Below are 24,179 nucleotides of genomic sequence, written 5' to 3' on the forward strand. Positions count from 1 at the left end.
TTTAAACCCAGTTCTTTTCCGTAATTTCTCAAATGAGTCACTAGGCCCCCACCTTTATTTTGAATTATTATGATTATAGGAAAAAACCTCCTCTTATCTTAATAAGAGATGTACTGTCTTACATTTAAGATACTTGAAGAGATACAGTCAGTCAATACATTTGTAGTGAGTACCATAGAGTACCATGGGGTGAAAATGACTTCTATTGTCCTTCCTTAAAGAGTGTTTCAAATGTCTCCCATCTCTTTATATATTGTTTTTTTTTTTAAATTATTTATTTATTTATTTTTTAATTTTTTTATGTGTGTGTGGGTGTGTGTGTGTGTGGCCAGCTCAGCCCACCAGGGGGCGGGGCTGGCTGGCATGTGGTGCTGGGGGATTGAACGGCGGTCCCTGTGCTTTGCTTAGCTTGTTCTAGGTAGGTGCTTTAGACCACTGAGCCATCTCACCAGCCCCTATATATTGTTTTTAAAAGAGCCTCATTGTGTAGTCCAGGCTGCCCTTGAACTGTGGCAATCCTCCTGCTCAGCCTTCCTAGTGCTGGGCTTAACAGGCATGCACAGCCCTGTACTTTATACTTCTTAAAAATCCCATGTCTGCCACCAGGGTTCCTCTGACCTGCTGATGATGCTTTTCATCTGGCTGTCTTTCTCTTCCTGTTGCCTGCGCAGCCGCTCCTCACTGTCCTCCAGGCGAGCCTTGTATTCCAGTAGCAGCTTCTGCATCTGCTGCTCCTGCACCAGCAACCGCCGTTCATACTCCTCCAGCCTCCGGCTGGAGACTCTCAGGCGCTCCTTCAGTTTGCTAATTTCTTGTTCATACTAGAACAAAGGAGAAGAGGCACAACGATAGGGAGAGTTCCATTTGTTTTAGAAATTATTGGGGCCGGGGAGATGGCTCAGTGGAATAAGCGCTTCCCTGGCAAGCACAAGGACCTGAGTTCAATCCCCGGTTCCGCAAAAAAAAAAAAAAAAAGAAATTATTGCTTTATGTTTTAATGAAAGAAACCCTAAGCAGTGCAGCTAGATGCTGCCTAACTTACCTTTCCCTTTGTTTCAGCTAGTGTCTATCTATCTATCTATCTATCTATCTATCTATCTATCTATCTATCTATCTTTGCTGCTGATGTTATTTAAAATAATCAACTGGCATAAAATGTTAATGAAGCACTGTCTCCCTTTTAAAATTATATTTTAAGTCTTGGCATTCCAAACTGTACAGATTAGGTTTCTTGCTCCATATTACCAGGTGCATGGTTTGATCCCCAGCTCCACACGCCTTACCAGACCAGTCCTTAAGGCAGCCTGAGCCAGGCCCCCCCCCAAAAAAATCCTTACATATTGCTAGGTGCTATAAGATATATCTAATTGGTGATGGCTATTAAATGGGAGGGGCAAAAAGATCAAGCAGTTAGAAGCCCCACAAATGACTTAAAAAAAGCCAAGATTTATGTATCATCACTTATACTGTAGAATCCAAAACATTAATATCACTTATCAGACTGCTATTCCTTTATTCTACTAGAAGAGGACAAGCAATACTTCTATAATGTCACTAAATCATTAAATGGAATTTTATGGAAGAGCAGGCCATCACTGCTTTCATTCTAACTATAAAAGTGTAAAAGGTCACAAAGCACTAAGGAAAGGCTCACAGATTCTCTAGGGTTGATTAATAATGTCTAATTTTCCTGATGTATCTCACCTACCCCATTTGGTACTTCTTGCCAGAATATCTGTCTATGTTTTCACTTAAGAAACCTCATGCAAATTCAGTAATGCAATCAGTTATATGGTACTTTCTTGCTGTGGGTGGGATCTGAATGCAATGAAATGTCAAATTTTCTAGGTGAGAGACATAAGCTTCCCAATGAATTCATAGTTTATTTATATTTATAGTAATTAATGATAAATCTGTATAGTACTTTAAAAGAGTAATTTTATATCATATCTCATTTAATTTGGTCAGATAACTAGCTACCGCTTATTCTACTTTGTGGGCCTAAATTATGCTTGTTAATCTAGGACATCAAAGGTGAAAGGTTTTGTGGTACCAGGGATTGAACTCAGGACCTTGCACTTGCCAGGCAAGCGCTTATTTTACTGAGCTATCTCCTTGGCCCCTCAAAGTTTTTATGACAATTCTAAATAGACTGTATTAATAAGCATAATTTAGGGCTATGCTAATAATTTAATTATTTGGTTGTCAATTAAATGTGATAATGCTATATATGACAGCAAGATTATTGTTTGATCATTTTTAAATCAATTTTCTACTAACAATCTCAAGCAACTGGTAATACATGTTAAAGAACTATTTATAGAGCTATACACTATCTAGAAAAGGCAAAACAACAAAAAATAAACCAAACTGTCACCAAGATACAAATAGTAAGTCTAGTACTAAGGTAATTTTGAGCTTATGAATACTAACAAAAGGTTTATACAGATACAGCTTTACCTAAAATGGCTAGAAATGAATAGCAGAGTGCCTTCAATCTTTTTTCTATGTGAAAAAAGAAATTATCTAATCTTCCTCCCCTATAGCGTGATGAGTATTTCCTATATGTGTGCACACAGAGATGCTACTGAACTACTAGACGTAAACATGATGGTTAACATAGAGGCAGAGGGAAAGATGGCAGTAGGTAGACATAGCATTCTTATCTTGATAACCCTTCTAGTAGCCTATCACTTGTTGGGGCAAAAACGACAACATAGACAGACTAGCTTCTACCTTCTCAGCATGCTTGGCTTCATCTTGATTGTGCTCAGTTTCATCCACATCCTCTTCATACTGTCCATTGTTTAAAACCCAGGCTGCTGTTCTCTCTACTGGGGACATTGTGGCAGAATCCACAGGTGACTGAACCTGCATGAAAAATAGTTATTAGGATTTCTTAAAACAGCTCATTCATTATGTTTCACAAAGGCAGATATTCTTGGAAGCCAGGACAGTGATCCTTTAATTTTCTATTAAATACTCTTAGTTGTGAGTAGTATTTTCTTCATGAAAGGGGCAGAGAAAAGCATATCTATTTGTATACATCACATACAAGAATCATTGCTTTTCTCCTTTTAAAGAAAGCCAAGACCTTAAAGTTATTAATTTGCACAGTGGTTCAAATGCTGTTAGGTATTAAACTACGTAGTAAGATTAAAATGATGACAGAACAAGAGAAAGAATGCATAACTTGATGGTGGATTACTCACATGGGGAAATGTCTATTGAACCCAAAGATGATCATGGACCACAGAACCAATTAATGCTATATAAACTCAGAGGATGACATTTGGATATCAGAGTGCCAAAAACTAAGTTTTTACATTAATCACTTAGAAAGAGAAAGACAAGTGATACTGATTATTTTTAGGGGTCACTGATTTCCTCTTCCTAACAGATTAAAATCACTCAGGACTCTATGTTCTGAACTAGGAAGTTTCTTGATGAATACATGATCAAAATGATAGATTCCTTAGGGTCTGTGTCATATTTCTATCCAGTTATAGTGGGGACATAGAGGCTTGCCCAGGCTATGCCAAGTTGATTAAGTAAAAATAGGATAAAGCCCAGATCTCTATCTTCTTTTGTTATATGTTTCCTTTCTAGGCCAGAGTGAATTTATTTATTTATTTGTTTGTTTATTTATTTATATTTTTTTGTGGTACCAGGGATGGAACTCAGGACCTTGCGCTTGCCAGGAAAGCACTTATTCCACTGAGCTACCTCCCTGGCCCCTATGTTTCCTTTCTTACTGTAAAAGTTTGGACTGTATCACAGCTCAGCCCTGTATGTAAGCATGTTGGTTACTTAAGAAGTGTCTATCTGAAAACTGCCAGTACAAGGTTTATTAGTTAATTAATCTTTCTTTTCTCATCCTTGTTCTCAACTGAGAATACCAAGTTGGAGCACTAAGGCAATTTCAACAGTTATAGGAACACTCAGTTGCCAGATCTTACAAAATCTGTTGTAGACCCCTATGTGGTGCCTACAACTCTCCAGCCACAGTCTGCACTCTATAGAAGACTTGAACAGATCAGCCCCAGCAGGGCTGGTCACCTCACAGGAACTGGACTGTTCCCTCAAACCATAAGCACTTCTCTGGAACCACCTCACAGAACCAGCCCTAAGGTAATGATCAACCAGACCAGGAATACCTACACTGCCAGCTATACAAATCTCCAGCTAGAAAAATCTGCAACCACTGTCATTGTTCCCTTTTCTAAAAAACCTCAAAGTATCTGTTAACTCCTTAAGAAGAGAAACCTTGAATGTCTTTATCTGTCCTTTTTGACATAGTCATGCTAAATAATGTTCTTCTCCTGTACTTCACCGCTGCTGTCTTGACTGGATTTTAGGACAGGTAGCTGAGCTGGCAACTGGGATACCTGGAGGTGGGACTTCTACCTAAAAACAAGTTAGGACAGCAAGGTAATTGTTCTATTCCAATACAGATATACAGAGTGTTAAGAACTGGCCATGAGGAGCAACTCTGCCACTTAACTCTATATTTCTAGTCTACTGAGTAGGGTTATTATCACCATCACTTATCCTGCTCATCTCATAGGGAGCTGAGGATTGAACAGGACAGTAGATGTGAAAGTTCTCTGGCAACTGCAGAGTGCTGTAGAGAGATTACATGTCAGTCTTACTACATTTATGTTCCAAAAATGAAGTGGATATTACAGTTTATATTCATCTACTCAATACTACTGCTTTCTCCACAAATAATGCTAGAAATGTATGCCCCCCGCACCTTGGACTGGGATAAACAGTGAGGCAGAACACAAAGCTTTCTATGTGAATTAGCTTTTTATGGTTAAAATGGATTCTTGAGAACCAGCAAATCCTGCATAATTTCATAACTAGAGTTCAATTAAACTCTAAGTAAGTATTTTAAAAGACTACTTATTTTGATGACCAAGAAAATTAAGAGTGGGATGAAAAAACTACAGGGACTAAAAAGTTATTAAAGATAGGTTGGGAAAGACTTCATATACACAACAGTAGTATGAAGGTATTTCTTAAACATTTTGAAGAACCTGGTTTATTGACCTACAAACATTTCATAAATATATAAGAAAGGTTTCATGACTAAGAATGGATGTATGTAGTTTATATAAGTACACACATTGTGAATGAACTTGCCAACATTATTTCTCTAAGTCCACAATTTTACAATATATATTAAATTTCAGTATTCTCAGAGGTTAAGATTCTATTTTCATCTCTACTATAGTCATAGGTACATTTCTTGACTTGTCATATACTTCATATCATTAATATATTTACTTACTGAGAAAATAACCTTTTTTATTTGCTTAATGTAAAAATACTTTGAGTTAAGCCTTTAAGCTAAGCAGTATCAGTGAAATAATGAGTTTGATATTCTATATATATTGTATATGGTTGTATTTTAATGGTTATATATTTTTTAGTATGTATCAAAACAATTACATGACTGATAACTATGTACACTAATTTTGACTATCACATGGGAACAGTGGCCTACAGGACAAAGCATCATCCATAAAAGGAAGGTAACTATCTAAAGTCACATGAGAATAAAGGGATAAAGCACTTTCTTTGTAAACTAAAGGGACCTTACACATGGATACACATGATAGTTCTCCCTCTGGTGGATTTTAAAAGCAGAGCAAAATGAATTGTTTTTGCATTGGTAAAGGGCAATAGCAAAAAGGGCTCATATTTTTATTTGATATACGTGCACCAGGAAGGCAAAAGAATGTGGCAGTGATCTTAAAATTAATAGCAAGTCAGTATTTAAAGGAGACAAATGTTTTTAGTTTTACAGTCTCCTTACTCTAGCACAAAGGGCACCAGAAAGCTGTTTTATTGTGAAACCAGAATTTTCTATTCCATGGCAGTTTGAGATAAAGTAGCTATTAAACTAATAACAACTTTACTATTAGGAATTTATTACTTCAAGGCAGCTAATTCAATAGCTTTGTGCTTTATGTGGCTAATAAGTTGTTGCTTGAATGAACTTTCTTTCCCTATGATTTGTTATAGGTAACTTCACTGAGTGTCTAGAAGTGCTCTGCACACTAATGGTACTCCAAATAAAACATACAAAGGAAATAAAATCTTAGCCCTTGAAACCATATGTTACAATGAATAGAGGGATTTGTCCTAATAGTGTTTGTAAATAGGATATCATGTCTACATCTTGTACAATAAATAACCACTAGGAAGGCAGTATGCAGTGTGTTAATTATTGAAACTGTCCTACCAATTTGATTTGAAACTGTCTCATTGCTATTTGTTTCTCAATAAAATTATGGGGAAAAACAAGAAAGCATATTTTAAAAAATCAACAACAAAAACATCTTGGAGGTAATTGAGGTTTTGTTAAATGAGAAAATATAAAAACAAAGGTTGGCTTGCTCGCTCAGTTGGTGATAGCGCTATCTTCAGGATGACAGATATAATGTCCAATGAATTATGAGAGATCGTACAATGGGAAATCAGTATTTAGAGATCTATTTCTATTTTATTGGTTGAATATTATCCCGAAAACTTCCTGATACATTCTAGCACTTTGCTTGGCAAACAGTAAGTAGTCAAAATTGATAAAAATCACGCTTATCTTAATTATTCCTTCTATTCATGATAAAGCTTTTATAGTATGTATAAAGGAACCAGAAAGTAATACTGAATAAATGAAAAGTTACACATTCTAATTTGAGGAGGTTTTTAAAAGTAGGTGTTTGGATCCGAGCAAGATGGCACACACCTGCAGTCCCAGCCACTTGGGAGGCTGAGGCAGGAGGATCACTGCAAGTTTTAGGCTTGCAGAGTAGTCACTATACTATTAACTATTAGAGTTACTATTTCAGATTGGAAGAAAATAGAAGAGACATTCTTTTTTAAATTATTGTTATAAGCTTTATATAACTGTCTTTTATATTTTTCCTTTGGTCTTACATGTGCTGGTTTTATTTACTAATTAGAATGTTAATCTAATGGCACCATATCATTCATTCTTTTGAGGAGTAGTAACTATTTAAATGTGTAATAGATACTCAATAAAAACTACTTATCCACTAATGCCCTAGGTTTTAGATATTATTAAAGTTCATTCTAAAAGGACATTCTGCTTTTCCTTTAGTCCTCTGGGAGAGCATCAAAGACATTTTCTTAATGATTGTTCTACCTTTTTTATAAGCTGGATATATAACAAAAAATTATTTAGTTTACAGCCAATTGAAGGAAATGTCTGGTAATGGTTTAGAACTCATGTTGCTTAGATATGTCCTTAGGAAGACAATTTTTACTAATGATTTTCAAAAGAATAATTAAAGAAAATGTAGGATGAAACAGATAAGAAGAAAAGCAGCAGGAATTCCCATTAGGAACAGCTCCCTTTTGAGATGAATCCATATAAGAATTCCCTAGGAAAAATAATGATGATTTAGGGCAAAGGGTCCAACACAGCCATTTAACTGACAATAATTACTCACAGACTGGCTATGCTAGGGCCAATTGAGAATTGTGCAGTTCCCTGTTCCTTGTCAGTATTTATTAGACAAGAGTTAATTTCAGCTTCTTTATAATCTGAAATAGGTTCTCACAATGAGTAACACTTCTGTTATCAATACAAAAGGATTGACTTAATGAGTAAGCTCTAAGGGTTCTTGAGGAGAGTTTGTTAGAACAGGGGTCAACAAACCCAAATGTGAAAACTGCAATACATTACCAGTGTGCTTTTGTTTTGTTTTTTAAATTTTTTTCCATAATTTTATTGAGAAACAAATAGCAATGAGACAGTTTCAAATAAAATTGGTAGGACAGTTTCAATAATTAACACATTGCATACATTCTTCCACATCTTGCTATACAAGATGTGGACATGATATCCTATTTACAAACATCATTAGAATAAATCCCTCTATTCATTAAGAGAATGTAACTATGTATCTATCCTAACTACTTTGAATACACAGATACACAATGGCCATTCATCTGTATCCCCTTTTTTTGTTAAGTTCCGTTATTTGAATATTATAGGTGTGTAAACTCAGCAAAACATTCTAAAAGAGTCCAGCAGCCCATAATAGTACTGGGTCTTCCCCTTGACTGGCAATGTCAGAAATTGTTGACCTGAGTCCCCTACAGCTCAACGTAACAGCACGGCTTTACTTCTTATACTTCGTTTTTATACTTTTCTGCTGGGTTGTTAAGACCAAGGTAAAGCAGGACCTATGCAACAAGAGTTGTAGCTTTTGGGTCTGATAATGTCAGTGAAATCCCCTCAGGATTTATCCTGAGATCCTGTACCTCAGTTTGTTTGTCAGTATCAGCCATGTGGATGAGTCATGGCCATTGCTTGGCCAATGTGCTCTCTGTGAAAGCCTGAGAGAATGTTTTCTCTGCATGTGACTCTCCTTAGGCACACTCTACATCATTGATCACTTTCCTCTTTGGCCCCATAATCTCCTTGATCAGAAAATTTGGGACACTACCAAGTTACATGACGTTACAGTACAAGTTCTCATATGTCCTGAGTCTTAATTGACCTTGGAAGGCTAGGGCCAAAATGTTGGCTTTCTTTGTGACCCTCCTTTTTCTCTAATTTTGAATCTGGCAGTTAATTGGAAAGATTCTCACCCTGACTAACTATATATACTGATACCTATGAAATATGTAACTGCACTGCAGATGGTAATCTGTAATAGTAGTTTCATGCTTGGAGTGCCTGTCATTCTGGTCTTCTGAATACGGGCTACTTGTCATGACATGCCAGTTGCTGCTATGCTGTCTCTCGGATAGATGGTTGTTCAAAAAGAAGGGGGTGGTGAATGAAAGCAAAAGACAGGAAAAGGAATATGGTGGCACTGTCCTGTTTCAAGATTGTATATGGTTAGATTTATAAGAAGTATATAATTCTTTATGCCTATTTTTAAAATATATTCTAATTTTTAAATTTTTTTATCATATTCTGTAGGGACTTAAAGTTCAACATATCAATACTTGATGAAAAATACCTGTTTCATGTTATGCCTAAGATGTTTGATATTAAGACACATAGTGATATTAAGCTTAACAGCCTAAGTTGTATGGTAATAACAATAAGCTTGACTTCTGGATGGTTAACAACCTAAGTTTGCAGACCAGTGTGCTTATTAAGGATTTTTTTTTTTTTTTGTTTGTTCCTCGAATGCCTTCAGGGCACTTTTGGCCAGTGGGAGAGTTGTGAGGTTCAAACTCCAGCAACCTGAGGCTGACAGCTTTGTGGAAGCAGCCACTTAAAGGACTAAGCTAGGGCCAGGCCCCCAGAAGAGAAAACTGTCCCTTTTTTTTTTTTTGCAGAACCGGGGATTGAGCTCAGGCCCTTACACTTGTCAGGGAAGCACTTATTCCACTAAGCCATCTCCCTGGCCAGTGTGCTTATTAATACCTATTTTTTTCTTTCTTTTCTGCACCATGTTAAAGAACAGTTTCTTCAGCAACCAATACATACCTTTTCATTTTTGTTAAATATACCAAATACCTATTTTATTTATTTACTTTGTCATTTTGAAACAGGGTTACACTGTGCAGTTCACGCTGGCCTTGATTTAATGTGCAGTCCAGGCTGGCCTTGAACTTGCAGTAATCCTCCTGCCTCAGCTTCCCAAGTAGCTGGGATTACAGGTGTTTGCCATCTTGCTCGTATCCAAACACCTATTTTTAAAAACCTCCTCAAATTAGAATGTCTAAGAATAGGGAAGATGGTAAATATTTGTATAATACCTCATAGAGAGGTGAGAAAAAAGAAATTCAAATAGTGGCTCAAAGGACTCAAAATATTTTTAACTTTCCTGAAAAAACTAAATGTAAACTGTTTCACTAGAATTTCATTTCTTGCCTACTCACTATATCTGAAGAAGACTGAAGGCAATGACACTGGCAATAATGCCTGTTCCTCTGTGCTAAGTTACAAATGGAATTTGCAGGGGACAAAGCCACTGACAATGATAGACGCCTACAGAACAGTCCCCACAAAGAAATCCTTTAGTACTGTAGAGAAAAGAATTTCCCAACATAATTTGCAATTAAAATGTGTAAAGGAATTTGCCTTAAAAATGTGCTGATTGTATAGAACTTCAGAGACTTATGGGACTAAGAATGAGAAACATAAGTAAGAGATAGAAAGATAAAGAACACAAAAGCAACAACTGGAAGAATGTGCCATCTGTATACAAAAAGCTACAAAGAAAAACCACAAAATACAGAGACATCTGCAGAGGCAGCTACCTGCAAAGGCACAAAGGTCAATCTTTCAACCTCTGCCAGGACATCTCAGTGTGGTTGTGCCCACTTCATGCCAAAATAATAAAGATACTTCCTAATTTATCAGTAGCTGTGGCATAAAAATTGTTTTAAATTGGTATTTGAAGATGGTGTATGTTTTCCGTCTCTCATTCAGCTCAGCCTTACATTTGTTCATAGAAACATACATTCTGTGTTTTTGTGTTAAGTGTGGTATTTTTTTATAGGAAAAATGTTACAAAGAACAGCTGGTTCCAGGTGCGTACCCCAAAAGCTATTTCATTTATAATATTATAAAAATCACCCTGAGTCATAGGCCCTGGGAATTGAGGACTACATAATACAGAAGCAATGGACAGGCAGAAGTAAAAGAACAGAATTTTAATTTTTCTTTTCTTTACAAGGCTGGACTTACGACAGCTTTTGAAAAGCAGGAGGGCCCTTTCCCTGTCCTGTCCTTTGGGTCAGTCTGATGTTCTTAACTACTATCTATTGCATCCTTAGTGCTTTCCTATGGCTCTAAGTCCCCCCCCCCCATGTGTTTTCACACAATATACCCTCTTTGTGTAGTTTACATTTTAGTCTCTGTCTCTCTGTTTCTCTCTGTCTCTGTCTCTCAATTTTATGCATTTAGTACAGGGTTAACAGGGTCTCACTATGTAGATTGGACTCGTAGTGATTCTCCTGTATTAGCCTTCCAAGCGCTGGGATTACAGGGGCGTGCCACCACGCCCAGTCTTAATCACCATCTCAGCAAGCCCCAGGGGTGGGGCCGGTATTGCATACCAGGAATGGAACCCTGGTCCTGCGCTCTGCCTAAGCAGGCGCTTTAGTTCGTTGAGCTATCTGGCTGGCCCAATGTCCTTCTAATAAATACTTTAATTCTAATATGAAATTTGTGTTTGTGTTTATACTTACATATAAAAGTATATATAATATAAATAAGAGATATAAAGGATAGGTATATTTTTTTCCTTTTCCTTAAATGAAAATGCATATTAAATCAAATAAATTGGTGAGATGTTGGATAATAAACAAAAAAAAAAGGTAACTGTAAGGTGAAAGGACAGCTATTTCTCAGGGAAGAATGACTAGGATTTCTGTTCCTCAATCAGCTTGAGTTAAATTTGTATCCAAAAGTTGTACAAATGCTTAATTTCTCTCTCTCTCTCCCCTCCCTCTCTCCTTCTATCAACAACTATTAGTACATGGCAAAGTGCTCTGATCATAGAGGGTTAAGGCAGAAGCTGTCAAATCAAGCCAAACAAGGTATCTACTCCCAAGGTTATTGGTTCACTTTAAACATAAAATATGTACCGGTGCCTCAAAAGGTACTACTGTAAGGAAGGAATGATTTAATTCTCAGCAAACAAGCAGAAAGCCTGGAAATTAATATGTAAGATTGGTGTGAGGCTAGCTAAGCTTGTAAAATGTAAACAGTAATATAAGGATGTACAAGTGTTTAAAAGACTTGTTAGCCATCTATGTTTCTATCTCTTTACCCTCTCTTTTACCTTATCCTTGTAGTTGTTCAGTTGTTTATTTTTCTAGTCATTTCCAGGAAAAGGCATGTGGGACTTGGTATTACCATAGGGAGTTGGGGGATAAAGCAGGAAGCAGTTAAATTCACAGCTCAGAATATCCTACTTTTAAGAAAAAAACAAGGATTAGTTTCTAGATTCCCAAAATATAGTTGACTTTTCTACTGAATTTTTAGTTTATGAGTGTTAAGTATTCATTCAACATCATAGATCTGTTCTAAGTGCAAACTTAGCAACTCTGCTGCTTACAGAGAAGGAAAGGCCCCCTGAGTGTTTGTTAGAGAGTCTCCTCAGGGTAATGAGTCTATGTTCTGCTGTCTCACCTAGCCAGAAGCCTCCAAAACTTTTCATTTCCTCTTCCCATTTAAAGGTGGCAAAAAATACTAAGTGGGAACCTTGTTAGCAACTGGATTTCCCATAAAGAACCAAGGAACTACAGTTGTTGGCAGCAGCAAACCCTCTAGCACTCACCCTTACCTGCTGTGTCTGTTGCCTCTGGATTGCTCTCACTTTGGGAACAGGGCTTTCTCTGGAGGAAGAGGACTGCTGCCGGGACCGGCTCCCATTCTGCACAGGTTCAGCCACTAAGGCTGCAGAAGCCACTGACATGCTCCCAGTGCTACGTAGGGAAGCACTGTGGGGCAGGGATGGGGGGGCTTTGGCTCGGGCACCTAGCCCGGCCTGGTCCATTTTTCGGATTTGCGTTTGCCCAGTACTGTTTTGTCGTGGCAGAGCAAGAGGTATGTGTCTGTCTGGCATATTGTGCCGTCGGGAGAAATCTTCACTCTGGGTGCTACGTTTGGTGAAATCTTCCATGCTGCTATTGCTGGGTCCACTGAGTTTGAAGTCTTCACTGTTACTTTGGCTTCTAGAACTGGCAGTGCTTAGATTCTCTAAACTGGAATCGACAGAGGCCTTTGGCATTGCTGGAATAGGATTATTGAGGTGATAGACCGGATTCTGGAATGACAAGGGCTGGAGACTTCCTGGCTGGTTCAAGGCTGGATGCAGGGGCCTTCTCACTTGAGGTGCACTCTGGGGAGTGCTCTGGGTTTCCCGCAGTTGTTTGATGCTGGCCACCTGGGTTATAGAAAGCTGGCTTCCTGTCAGGCGCATAGGCACATCAAGTATGACAGATGTGTGCTCTACCTGAGCACCATGAGGATCCTGGAGATCCATAAGGGAGATGCTCCGACCATTAGGAAGACTATTTTCCTTTTCATCTTTTTCAGAATATGTCATGCTCTGGGAGGAGGCCTGCTGAACTAGTAATAATGTTTTTCCCCTGAAATAACTGTCTGTGTTGTCCTGGCTTGGAGATTTTAGTTTATGCAAATCACTGTGGAAAAACAAAGGACCCTGAATTACTCTTGAGGAAAATCCCACATGGTTAATATTCTTCAGTTTGGGTACAGGAGCACTGCTGAAGTTTCACAGGCCCAGTGTGGAGACTTACTTTTTTTTAGAAACTCGGGTTTCATCATTATAATTCTTAGAATAGAAGCCAGCATTTCAGTTTTCTCCCAAAGATGGAGAATAACCCTATGTATACCATCCCATTGCTGTGTTCAATTTTTAATACATTTCCAATAATTTCCTATTTAGAAAGATTAGTGTACCTCTCAAGGTACTAGAATTCATACTTAATTAGTTCTGTCATAACCTTGAAGAGGAAAAGCTCTGAGCAGACAACCCAAGGGTCCCTGTTAAAAGCACAATATAAATCTTGCCAATCTACTAAATGAAGTCTAAATCCAGATGATCTAAACAGCTATAAAATGGTATGAACTGAGGGTGTCCAGAGTTTTTAATGCTATACTGACATCAATTTTGTAAATTCTTGCTCTTCCATTAAGTGGGACATAGAGTTCTATATACATTTTCTGAATATAATCCATCCTATCATCACAGAAAATAAGTTATCCTCAATTCTGTGCACTATGACAAACAACAGAGTCGAACTCAGATGATTCAACTGCTCATAACTTTATAGTTGCAAATTCAAATAAATTAAAATGATTTCTGCTAAATCTAAATATCCTCTTTGAGACAGTTCAAAATTTCTTTCATACCTGTCAGTAGGGTCTTCAAATATTTTCTGCAGCCCAGAAGAGAGGCTCCCACTGACATTTGGACTGGAGTTATGCTCAGTGAAGCGTCTCAGTTGCTGTTGTATTGGCGTAGGATTAGTCAGAGACTTGGTAATATCAGCGAGAACACGGGGGAGAGGCCCCAGTTTTGCCACGGTTGCCTGTAGGAAGGAATTTTCACCCTAATTGGATAAGGAGCATTGTGACATCCACCACAGATTGTTTTTGGGAAAACGAGGCCCATTGATGGAGGGGTGCAGGTTGGAGGGAAGGGTAGGTATTTGCGTATGGGAGTGGCAAGTTCATAATGCATTGTTATGGAGCAGCAGAACCATGGCGTCGAGATGAATGGAGGAGGCGAAACAAGGTGCAGCAGACATTGAGGAAAGAAAGGGAAACAGAAATTAGCATTACGCAAATAAAAATTAAAAGACATGCTTAAACAACCAAACTACTGCCATTCCAACTAAAATAGGCATGCAAAGCAAACTAAATCTTTGTGTGGCTAACAGACCAAATAGAGAAGGGGAGGAACCAAACACCTAATCAAAAGGAACTTCAATACTAGTGGGCTGGCTGGTGTGATGAAACTTACAAAGAAAAAGGACCATGTGAGAAAAGAAATGCATGCCAACATACAGGAAGGTGCTGCATTCAGGAATCCACAACACGGCAGGGCACACAGTTAGTTGGTATTGCCATCCAGTAGCCCAGTCAATCTTGGGACCCCTGACCCATTGCCATCTTAGTTTTCATTAAGAAGGTAATTTTTTTTAAAACAACAAAATAATTACATTCCCTCTATATATCTAGATGTATTACATCTCAAAATTAGTTAAAAAGGAGAAGGTGTATATACACAACAAAGCCTGTTGAAAAGACTCTGACCTATAAAGCAGGCCTTACTTCACAAAATAACAATATGTGCACGCCACTAATAAAGTTATTCAAAATAAGAGTAACATTTTTGTTGTTGGTGTTTTCAGGCAGGGTTTCACTAGCAATTCAAAGCTGGCCTCACTCACAGCAATCCTCCTGCCTCGGCCTCCTGTGTGCTGGGATTATAGGCGAGTATCACTATGCCTGGCCAAGAGTAACTTTTTATAACAGGTATTATCCATTTCACTTTTTTTTTTCTTTTTTCTTTAGGGGATTCTTATTCTCATAGGGTTTTATGCGATCTCTCAGTAAGTCAGTTTTACATGGTTGCCTTTGGATCATTTCTGTCTTCTTAATAATCAATAGACTTATACCCTCCTCAAAAGGATACAATGCCATCTACAGAGTGTCTTTACCTGCTCAACAATGCTGAGCCGGTTCATATTAAGGGAAGTTATCCTCAACATAGCTTCAATGTAAGATCTAGCTAGCATTTCTAAAAGTGAAGATTGGGTTTTGGAGAATAAGAAATGATTATTTTATAAATGTTTTAAGCACCAGTGGACACACTACTACCTATGCTTTCTCAGGACAGTGGTCTTTTTTGTAAGTTTTATTCTTCTGCAATTTTGATTAACACATCTTTACATGTAAGAGGAAAATTGAAGAAAGCAAACAAATCCTCACCACAAAAACATAGTTTTGGAAGACAAACCAACACCAGTAAACTATTTTTTTTACTTTTTTTTTTTTTTTTTGCAGAACCAGGGATTGAACTCAGGCCCTTGCGCTTGCCAGGGAAGCGCTTATTCCACTGAGCCATCTCCCGGGCCCCTACCAGTAAACTATTTTTTATTAGAAAAATCTATGCCTTGCTGTAAAATTCCAGAAGGAAAAAAGTGATCAGCATACTTAATAATTTATTCATTAATATGATATATGATTAAATTTAGTTTATAGTCAGAAAACAAATGATTGAAATATTGATTTCTGTGTCACATCTGTAGAAAAGCCAATGTCAATATCAGGATTTTCAGATTTTATGTGTGACAGCAGCACTAATAATTATAAAGCTTCTGACCACCACCTATACAAAGAATTTCATGAGTAAAGGTACGTAAACATGATAAACTATTTTCTAAGTCTGTACTGTTTCTAGCACTTGCTAGATGAGGTTTTATCTTATTCTACTACATATGAATGAGGATGCATACACCAATATTTTATATTAGGTTCTAGGCAAATTTTCAGATATGTACTGTATGTGTATGTATATGAATATTTCATTGATTCAGATAATTATTAAAATGTATTAATAGTTTCATGGCTTTCTAGAATCTCACAGCTGTGGAGCACATATTTTTTTACAGGTTGCTTTTAATTAGAAAAATAGGTGAGTATTACCACTCATAGATATGCTCCAGAATTCAGGTACACTAAAGTTCTCTATCTCCCATCTCCCATTACTTCTCCAGCCTACTTTACCTTATCAAGTTGGGAAACTACTTCCCACAGTAAGGAATGCAAAACTGAAAGCTCTCGGCCCAGATCAATGTAACCATCAAAGCCTGGGGTATTTGAGATGGTGTCTGGATTAGAGATCTCCAAAAGAAAGCGCTTCATTCCACCCCATTCATGTTCTAAAAAATCATTCATGAATGCCATGTATTCCTCTTTGTTACCAAACCTGAAGTGGAGGGTGAGAAAATGAGAAAGAACATATTCAAGTAAAGAGCTATGATCATTTTGAGTTGATTTTACACTTAAAGGTATACAATTCTTTTATTTGGTGGAGATAACAACTAATCTTGTTTCTCTGTAACTGATAAGTTTGTTTTTAAGGTGCTAAGGCCTGAATCCAGGGCCTTTTGTATACTATACAAATATTCTATCATTGTGTACACTGCCAGCCCTACAATGTACTTTCTTTTTCATTTTTTCTTTTCTTCCATTCCATTTCCTTCCTTCCTTTTCTTCCTTCCATTCCATTTTCTTTCTTCCTTTCCTTTTCTTCCTTCCATTCCATTTTCTTCCTTTTCTTCATTCCATTTCCTTCCTTCCTTTCCCTTCCCTTCTCCTTCCTTCCTTCCCTCCTTCCTTCCCCAAGGCCTTTGCACAGAATTATATTTCTAGTCCTTTTAAATTTTTTTGAGATAGTCTTACTAGGTTGCCAAGTTTCCCAGGTTCTGTTATATGTTAAAGTAATATTAGGAATATATGAAGTCTCTGGCCTCAGCCTTCCAGAGTGCTTGGGATTTCAGGCATGCATCATCATACCCAGTTTCTAAAACACACTCTCTTAATATTACTTTAATACATACCAAAACATCTTTCTTTGATTTTTTTTTTTTTTTTTTTTTTAAGACGGCATACGAGATGTTGCGGCGTGACTGGAGTTCAGACGTGTGCTCTTCCGATCTTGCAGATACTGAATTATTTTTTCCTGCATCCTATTTGGTTTTTTTTTTTTTTTTTTTTTTTTTTTTTTTTTTTTTGTGGGGTGGTGGTGGTGGATAGGGTCTCACTATGTAGTTCAGGCTGACCTGGACTGATGATGTGGCACAGACTGGCCTCAGACTTGTGTTGATCCACTTGCCTCACCCTCCTGAGTGGCAAAAAATCTTGAATAGCTTTCTGTTCCCTGTAGGATAAAACTAAAGCTCACTCCCCACTGCCATCCTCAGTATTTAAAGCTATCTATAAAGCAGCCTTTACTTACCTATTAAATGTTCACTAGCATGAATTTCAACCTTGGTAGCTTCTTCAAAGTCTCCCAAATATAATACAGTATTTAACCCAACCACTTTATATACAAAGACCTCTAACAGATGTCTGAACTGTGGAGAGTATAAGACTACACATACTATGCTATTCCTCATAAATATATACCAATCATAAACGTCCCCTTTCCCTAAGGAAGCGTCTTAAGGTTCTCTTTGGCATTCCCGAACTTCCAGCACCACTACTCTTAAGGTTTGGGGTCATTATTAATATAGGAGACACTTGAGCACAAGCATTGCGACAGCTTCAACAGTTGATCTGAAAACCAAGATGACTACTAACAGGTAGGCAGCACGTAAGGGATGATTCATGTCATGGTGAGACAGAGCTGAGTAGCATGAAATTCACTGTGCTACTCCAAAGGACATGTACATTTAAACTTAGAATTATTTATGTCTGGACTTTCACAGAAGGCAAAACCTTGGATAAGGGGAGACTACTGTACTATATTTTCTTTTCCAATCCTTTGTTCATGCTTCATGCTCTTTATTTCCACTAGAAAATAACTATTCTCTGCCTATTACGATTCTAGCAGTTGTCAGGGTCTAATTTAAGCCTATAAAACTTGTTTCAAGATAAACTAGAAATAATTTTCATTAGAATTAACTCAAAATGAGCAAATAGATGTCTTTCTGTACTGGATGCCTAAGAATAAAATAGTCTATTTCTAAAAAATTGACACTATTTAAATACTAGAAAACAATTTTTTTATTGAAGTTCTAGTTTGTTCTTCCATATATTGCTAACAGAAACTTTTTTTTTCCCTAAATGTATTTAGTACAGGGTCTACAAGGTCTTACTACATAGATCCGACCTGTAGTGATCCTCCTGTTTTCAGCCTCCCAAGCGCTGGGATTACAGGGGTAAGCCACCACGCCCAGTCTCAGTTGTGGCTCAGTGTGCTCTCAGGATGGGGCCGGCACGGCATGCTAGGAATTGAACCCTGGTCTCTGTGTCTGCCTAAGCAGTTGCTTTAATCCACTGAGCTATCTGGCCGGCACATGTGATGAAGTTTCAAAGTGTGAATTTTTCTCTATTTCTTAAAATCACTTTCTATAAATTATAAAAAAATAGGAATTTATAAAAAAAATGATGGAAACAATGAAAAGTGGAAAGAAAAAAGTGTGGGTGCCCCCATTCAACTAGCAAACATATTTGGTACACTTGCTTTCTCCTAACTTTCTTTCAAAAAATTTTAAGCCTATGAAGAAGTTGCAAGAATATACAAGAAATAACCATATGCCTTTTATTTATATTAACCAAATGCTAACATTTTGCCAAGGTTGCTTTCATTCTTTATATATATATATATACACATAGGGCTTTTTTCTCTGAACCATTTTAAATTAAGTTATAGACATCATCTCTAAATATTTTAGCACCCATTTTTTCAGACTAAGGAATATCTCTTACATAAACCAATGCCATTTTTGCACTAACATTTTTGAAAACATTATTCATGAATCATCTTACATGTAGTCCACGTTTATATTCCAATAATCATCTCCCAAATAACTTTTTGAGATTTTATTTTGCTCCAGTTTCAAGATCCAAGTGTTTTTCAAGTATTGCATCAGGTCTTTGGATCTATTTCTCTTATATGCATTTTTAGTAATATCTTTCAGGAAGTGACTAGGCTAGTTGTTGTAGACCATGTAACTAGTACAATTTGTCAGAGTGTTCTTCCTAATCCTTTTATACTTATTTTTATGTTTTTATACTGCTAGAATAATAGCATCTACCCTGTTTTATCCTGTTTTTTAATTAGTATTTTTTATTTCCTGTATTGCTGGATGTTCTTTGTTAAAACTGTTTTAAGTGATACACACTTCCTATTGAATTTGAATATATGAATATATATATATTCAACAGAAAATATGTACTATCTTTTGTTTAAGATTTAGGTTGTCTCTATTTTTTAATTTTTATTGCCAACACAGTAGAAGTATGGTATCACAAATGATGCCCCATCTATATATTAAGCCTCATTTTTTTGTAGTTTATTAGCACATGTGTGTAGTACATGTTTACATTTCTCATGGAACTGTAATTCCTACTTTCCCTTTTCCCTGCTTCCCCCTCTTTATTCCCTTTCTTTTTGTTTTTGTACATAATGTTTACATTCCTTGAATGGACATGTACACAACATATCCCAATTTCTTTTTTCATTCCGTATTGCTTCTTCTCCTCCACTCTCTCCATCTCTTGATCCTTCTCCCCTTTGAGATTGATCTGCCCCCAACTCCCAACTGTCTATATTTTTGTTTTGCTCTTTTTCTCTTTACTCAGTTTCTCATATAAGAGAAACAACATGATAATTTAAGCTTGTGTGTCTGACTTACTTCACTTAACATTCTGGTCTCAAGATGAGTCCATTTTCCTACAAATGACTCAAGCTTATCTTTTGTTATGGCAGAGTAGTTCTCCAATGATATGTGAATACCACATATTCTTTATCCACTCATCTGCTGATTAATATGGGCTGTTTCCAAGATTTATATATTATGAATGAGGCCTCACATATGTTTTGAACTATGTGTTACGTTGGTATGGTAACATCACCTACTTGGCAAAGTTGGCCAGGTTCTGAATGACCTTGGCAATAAGAGTTAGAGTCCGAGACGTACGGTCATCAGGATACTCCTGCATAAGGTTGAAAAGACTGGGAGACATAATGGCTGGGCAAAGAAAACGGAGAAACAATGAGGCACTAATGAGCCGCTCACTGATGTCTTGCTTGCCTCGGTTCAGGCACTGCTGCTTCCATGATGCAAATACTTCTTTCAGCTCACGAGGGAAAACACTAGAGAAGGGAAATAGATACTCAAACCTCTAAATATAAAAGTACTATAACACACAAAAGCACAACTGATTCCACTCTGATTCAGTAAACCTCTGCTCTACAGCCAAACCATGAGAACCTAGTACATACCTAGGGAGGACGTTGTGCCTAACTCATGTCTGAGGGCTGGTGGAAAATTCACAAAAGGCCAGATGGAGCCTGGAAACTGAAAGCTATAAAACCCTAGATTAGTATAAATTTAGTTTTGCAAAGTTGGAAAATGGTATGAGGCTCCTGACTAAACCATCTGTTTAATATAGCTCACCATAATCTTTCTAAAAATTGTTCATCAAAAATCTTCCAAAATCTGACTAATTACAAGGGATAGGGCAATGATCAAATTCATGAATGCATTTGTTCAACACTAGTAAATATTTTAGAAAGCTAGAAAAATACTTTTGGGTAATAAAGAATGCAGTAGTAACACTATGGGAAACATTACTTAGATAGTCAATTTGGAAGTACTTTTGCTTAGAATGGAGACTTAGGGAAACTTTCAATTTTTTCCCCAAGTCCTTTGGGGACAATCCAATAATGTTTATAAGGAAAAACATTAGTATCATAATTAAAGGTTCAGCATGGATACCAGCTTACCAGTAAGAGTTGATGATCTTGCAGAAAGCCAGCTCACAACACATTTTTAGATTGCTCTGATGGTCTATCAGCTCACTAGATGAGCATTTGCTGGGATCTACTTCACAGTTCTCATCTGATTCATACAAAGCTTTGATGAACTCCCCTATGTGAACAGACAAGATGATAGGCAGTATAACTATAAATAGTGTATATAGTGTCTTCCTGAATAGAATAAAAGGATTTTTGATTTCTGTCCTAAAGTGTGTAATAGGGAACTCTTTTTCTCATATGTGACATAGAGGTGACAAACTTGGCAAAAGACTTCCCACAAAGTTGTCTCACTGGTTTGGAACCAGTAATTATCATACCCCACAACAACACCTTTATTTTCCTTACTTTGGAAATAGGATAACAGTAACATCAACATTATAGTATTTATAAAACTAGCAACAATGACTTAAACAATAAAGTGTCTTATCAGAAACTAAAAATATTTAATTAGCATGAACTTATAATTTGATAAAAAACTTTATCAGGAATATTATTATGCTATTCTAGCAAAACAAACAACCTAAACTTCTCTTTAATAGTTCCTTAAATAAGGTGTTAGGATCTAATGTTGATGCCAAACAGATACAAGCAAGGCTTATGGCTTATCTCTTATAGTAGAAATAGTCACTTAATCTAGTTCAGAATTGCTGCAAATCTCTTTATCTACTTCCTAAATTCTTTTCCATAAAAATTTAGCTTAGGCGTCCTGTTCATAAAGCCTATCCCTTTAGCCACTCAACAGTGAACTCTCAGTGTCACTTGGGCAGCATGTTTATGTACTGACTATCCTCAGCACTGCTCAGGCAGGTGTCATTTCACCTAGTCAATTCAAGTATTGAATAAACTTGATAAAATTGTCATTTTTGTATTTCCGGTTATATTATCTTATAAGAATTAATGAAAAATATGCAACTTTTGGTTATTTTATGTTTATTTTAAAATTTTTTCCCCATAATTTTATTGAGAAACAAATAGCAATGAGACAGTTTCAAACCAAGTTGGTAAGACAGTTTCAATAATTAACACATTGCATACATTCTTCCTAGTGGTTAGTTGCTGTACAAGATGCAGACATGATATTTTATGTTTAAATCATTTTTTTCTTGAACCTTTTGTCAGTCCTCTCCACTTTTTTTCTCTTGACATTAGGGATCAAATCCAGGGCCTCATGCATGCTGAACATATGTTCTACCATCAAGCTACACCTGTGACCCCTCTGCCTTTTGATATTCTCCTCTATATTGGTATCTAGGACTCTGATAACTACAATTCCTGGTTTTCTTTCATTTTTGCATTTTTCCTGATTTTTTTCTTCAAAACCACAAACCCAGGTAAACCATAAGATGTCCTTGGCTCTATTTTTTTCTTGCTCTGGTAATCTCATAGCTTCATGTAACTCCCTCAAATGGGTTAAGTTAGTCACAAATGTTTAAAAGCCAACTAGAACAGATGTCTTGTCTAGCTTTTCATACCTACAATCCCTGAGATTCCCTACCAGAAATTCAAATTGTGTATCTGTGAGGTGGAAATGTCATTTCCCTTTTTTAAAAGACTATTATTTGTATGGGCCTATCTCTCTTTTTTTATTTTAATTTTTTAAAAAATGCATTGGGTACAGGGTCTAATATGCAGCTCAGACTCATAGTGGTCATGTTTTCAGCCTCCCCAGCACTGGGATTATAGGCATGTGCCATCATGCCTGGTCTAGATGGCTGGCTCAGGGTACGGGGGAGGGGGGTGGGTGGGAGCAGTGACATAGCTTGTGGTGCCGGGGCTCAAAATGTTAGGCTTAAAAAAAATTGGTTCTAATTATTTTCTAACCTTTTGTTGTTGTTCTCTTACTTCTTTGTATCATTTTTCTACTAAAAGGTTTTGCTCCATCTATGCCTGGTTTTAGTTTATGCTTCTTTGCTTATGCTTGTGCTCTTTGTTTAAGTGCCGCCCCTCCCCCAATTCCTACTACTATCCTTGCCCAACTGTCTGTTTTATTATCTTTCTACCCTTCAAGCGATACATACAACAAAGCATCTTTTGACATGAAACTTGGGAAGTCTATCAAGCTGGAATTAATTTTTAAAGATTCTTTGAGAAAACAAAGGATTTATCTCCTTTTGGTTATAGGGATAATCCTTTCCTACTTCCTTATATCCTAAACTTGAGAATAAAAAAAACTCTGCAGGCATTCAACATACCTTTACAATCTACTTGACAGTCACATACAACTATTAAGCAGTAGAAATTTAGCCAGTTCAAAACAAAATGTGCGATAACTGCAAAATATGCACTCCATTTCAGACTATAAAAATAAAATATTTCTTTAATAATTCTTACATTGATTAGTTTTTAAATAAAATTTGGACACCATCCGGTTAAATAAAAATACATGCGCTATCTATTGATTTTACTTCATCCTTTTTATATTATGTGTATGAGAAAATTTAAATTACTCAGTAACCACACAAAATTACTCATGTGGTTTATATTATGTTTATACAAGACAGTGCTACATGACATTCTGTGTGAAATACAGAAAAAAGGAATAAACTTAATCGTTTCAAGGAACTCAAATCTGCTCTACAATAAAAATGGTCAGTACAATGCATTCTGTATTAATGACTGAATTAATGACCAAATGTGGAACTATGAGAGGCCTAGTCTCCAAGAACTAATAATAGGACTCAAATTAATAATGTTAAAAAAGTTTTAGAGACCTTGCAAAGCAGAAATTAGGAGCTGTGGGAATTGGCAAGAGTTTCTTTACTTCTTTTTTTTTTTTGGCAGAACCGGGGATTGAACTCAGGCCCTTGTGCTTGCCAGGGAAGTGTGGGAGAGGGTGGAGCAGAACTGAGCAAGGGGCTTGGTGCTGAGCCTTCTCCCCGGTCCCAACAGTTTCTTTACTTTTGACTAGTTTTGCATGCATGATACCAAATACTAGGTTAAACTTTTCAAGACTTTAGTAATATATTTGTATTATGATAGAATTGCTCAACAGTTTAGGGGAAACATGCTTCATCAATCTACTAGTGATATCCACTCCTATTACTGTATATCTTTCTTATAAAAGCTGTATATGCTATTTCCATGCATACTATAATAAAATATTGTTTCTCTACTGGAGAGTAGTACGGAGCCTATTATAGCTGA

The 24,179-nt window shown here is 36.8% G+C and overlaps 1 protein-coding gene across 6 annotated transcripts in view; it reads right to left on the minus strand.

The window, feature by feature from the left end:
• Rasal2 (RAS protein activator like 2) overlaps positions 1 to 24,179 on the minus strand; it is a 381,000-nt gene that overhangs the window by 11,676 nt on the left and 345,145 nt on the right. For 4 of the 6 annotated variants that reach the window (XM_012517409.2, XM_004643450.2, XM_023703628.1 and 1 more), the window contains 7 exons: positions 21,003 to 21,147; positions 20,133 to 20,369; positions 16,271 to 16,472; positions 13,889 to 14,088; positions 12,294 to 13,155; positions 2,737 to 2,871; positions 619 to 821 (listed from right to left, as the gene is read on the minus strand). In XM_012517409.2, the coding sequence (XP_012372863.1) occupies positions 619 to 821; positions 2,737 to 2,871; positions 12,294 to 13,155; positions 13,889 to 14,088; positions 16,271 to 16,472; positions 20,133 to 20,369; positions 21,003 to 21,147 (1,984 nt within the window). The remainder of the gene's footprint in view (positions 1 to 618; positions 822 to 2,736; positions 2,872 to 12,293; positions 13,156 to 13,888; positions 14,089 to 16,270; positions 16,473 to 20,132; positions 20,370 to 21,002; positions 21,148 to 24,179) is intronic. The other 2 variants (XM_023703627.1, XM_004643451.2) reach the window with 1 other exon arrangement.

The sequence above is a fragment of the Octodon degus genome, unplaced genomic scaffold, assembly GCF_000260255.1.
Source record: "Octodon degus isolate 3935 unplaced genomic scaffold, OctDeg1.0 scaffold00176, whole genome shotgun sequence".
Lineage (NCBI taxonomy): Eukaryota > Metazoa > Chordata > Mammalia > Rodentia > Octodontidae > Octodon > Octodon degus.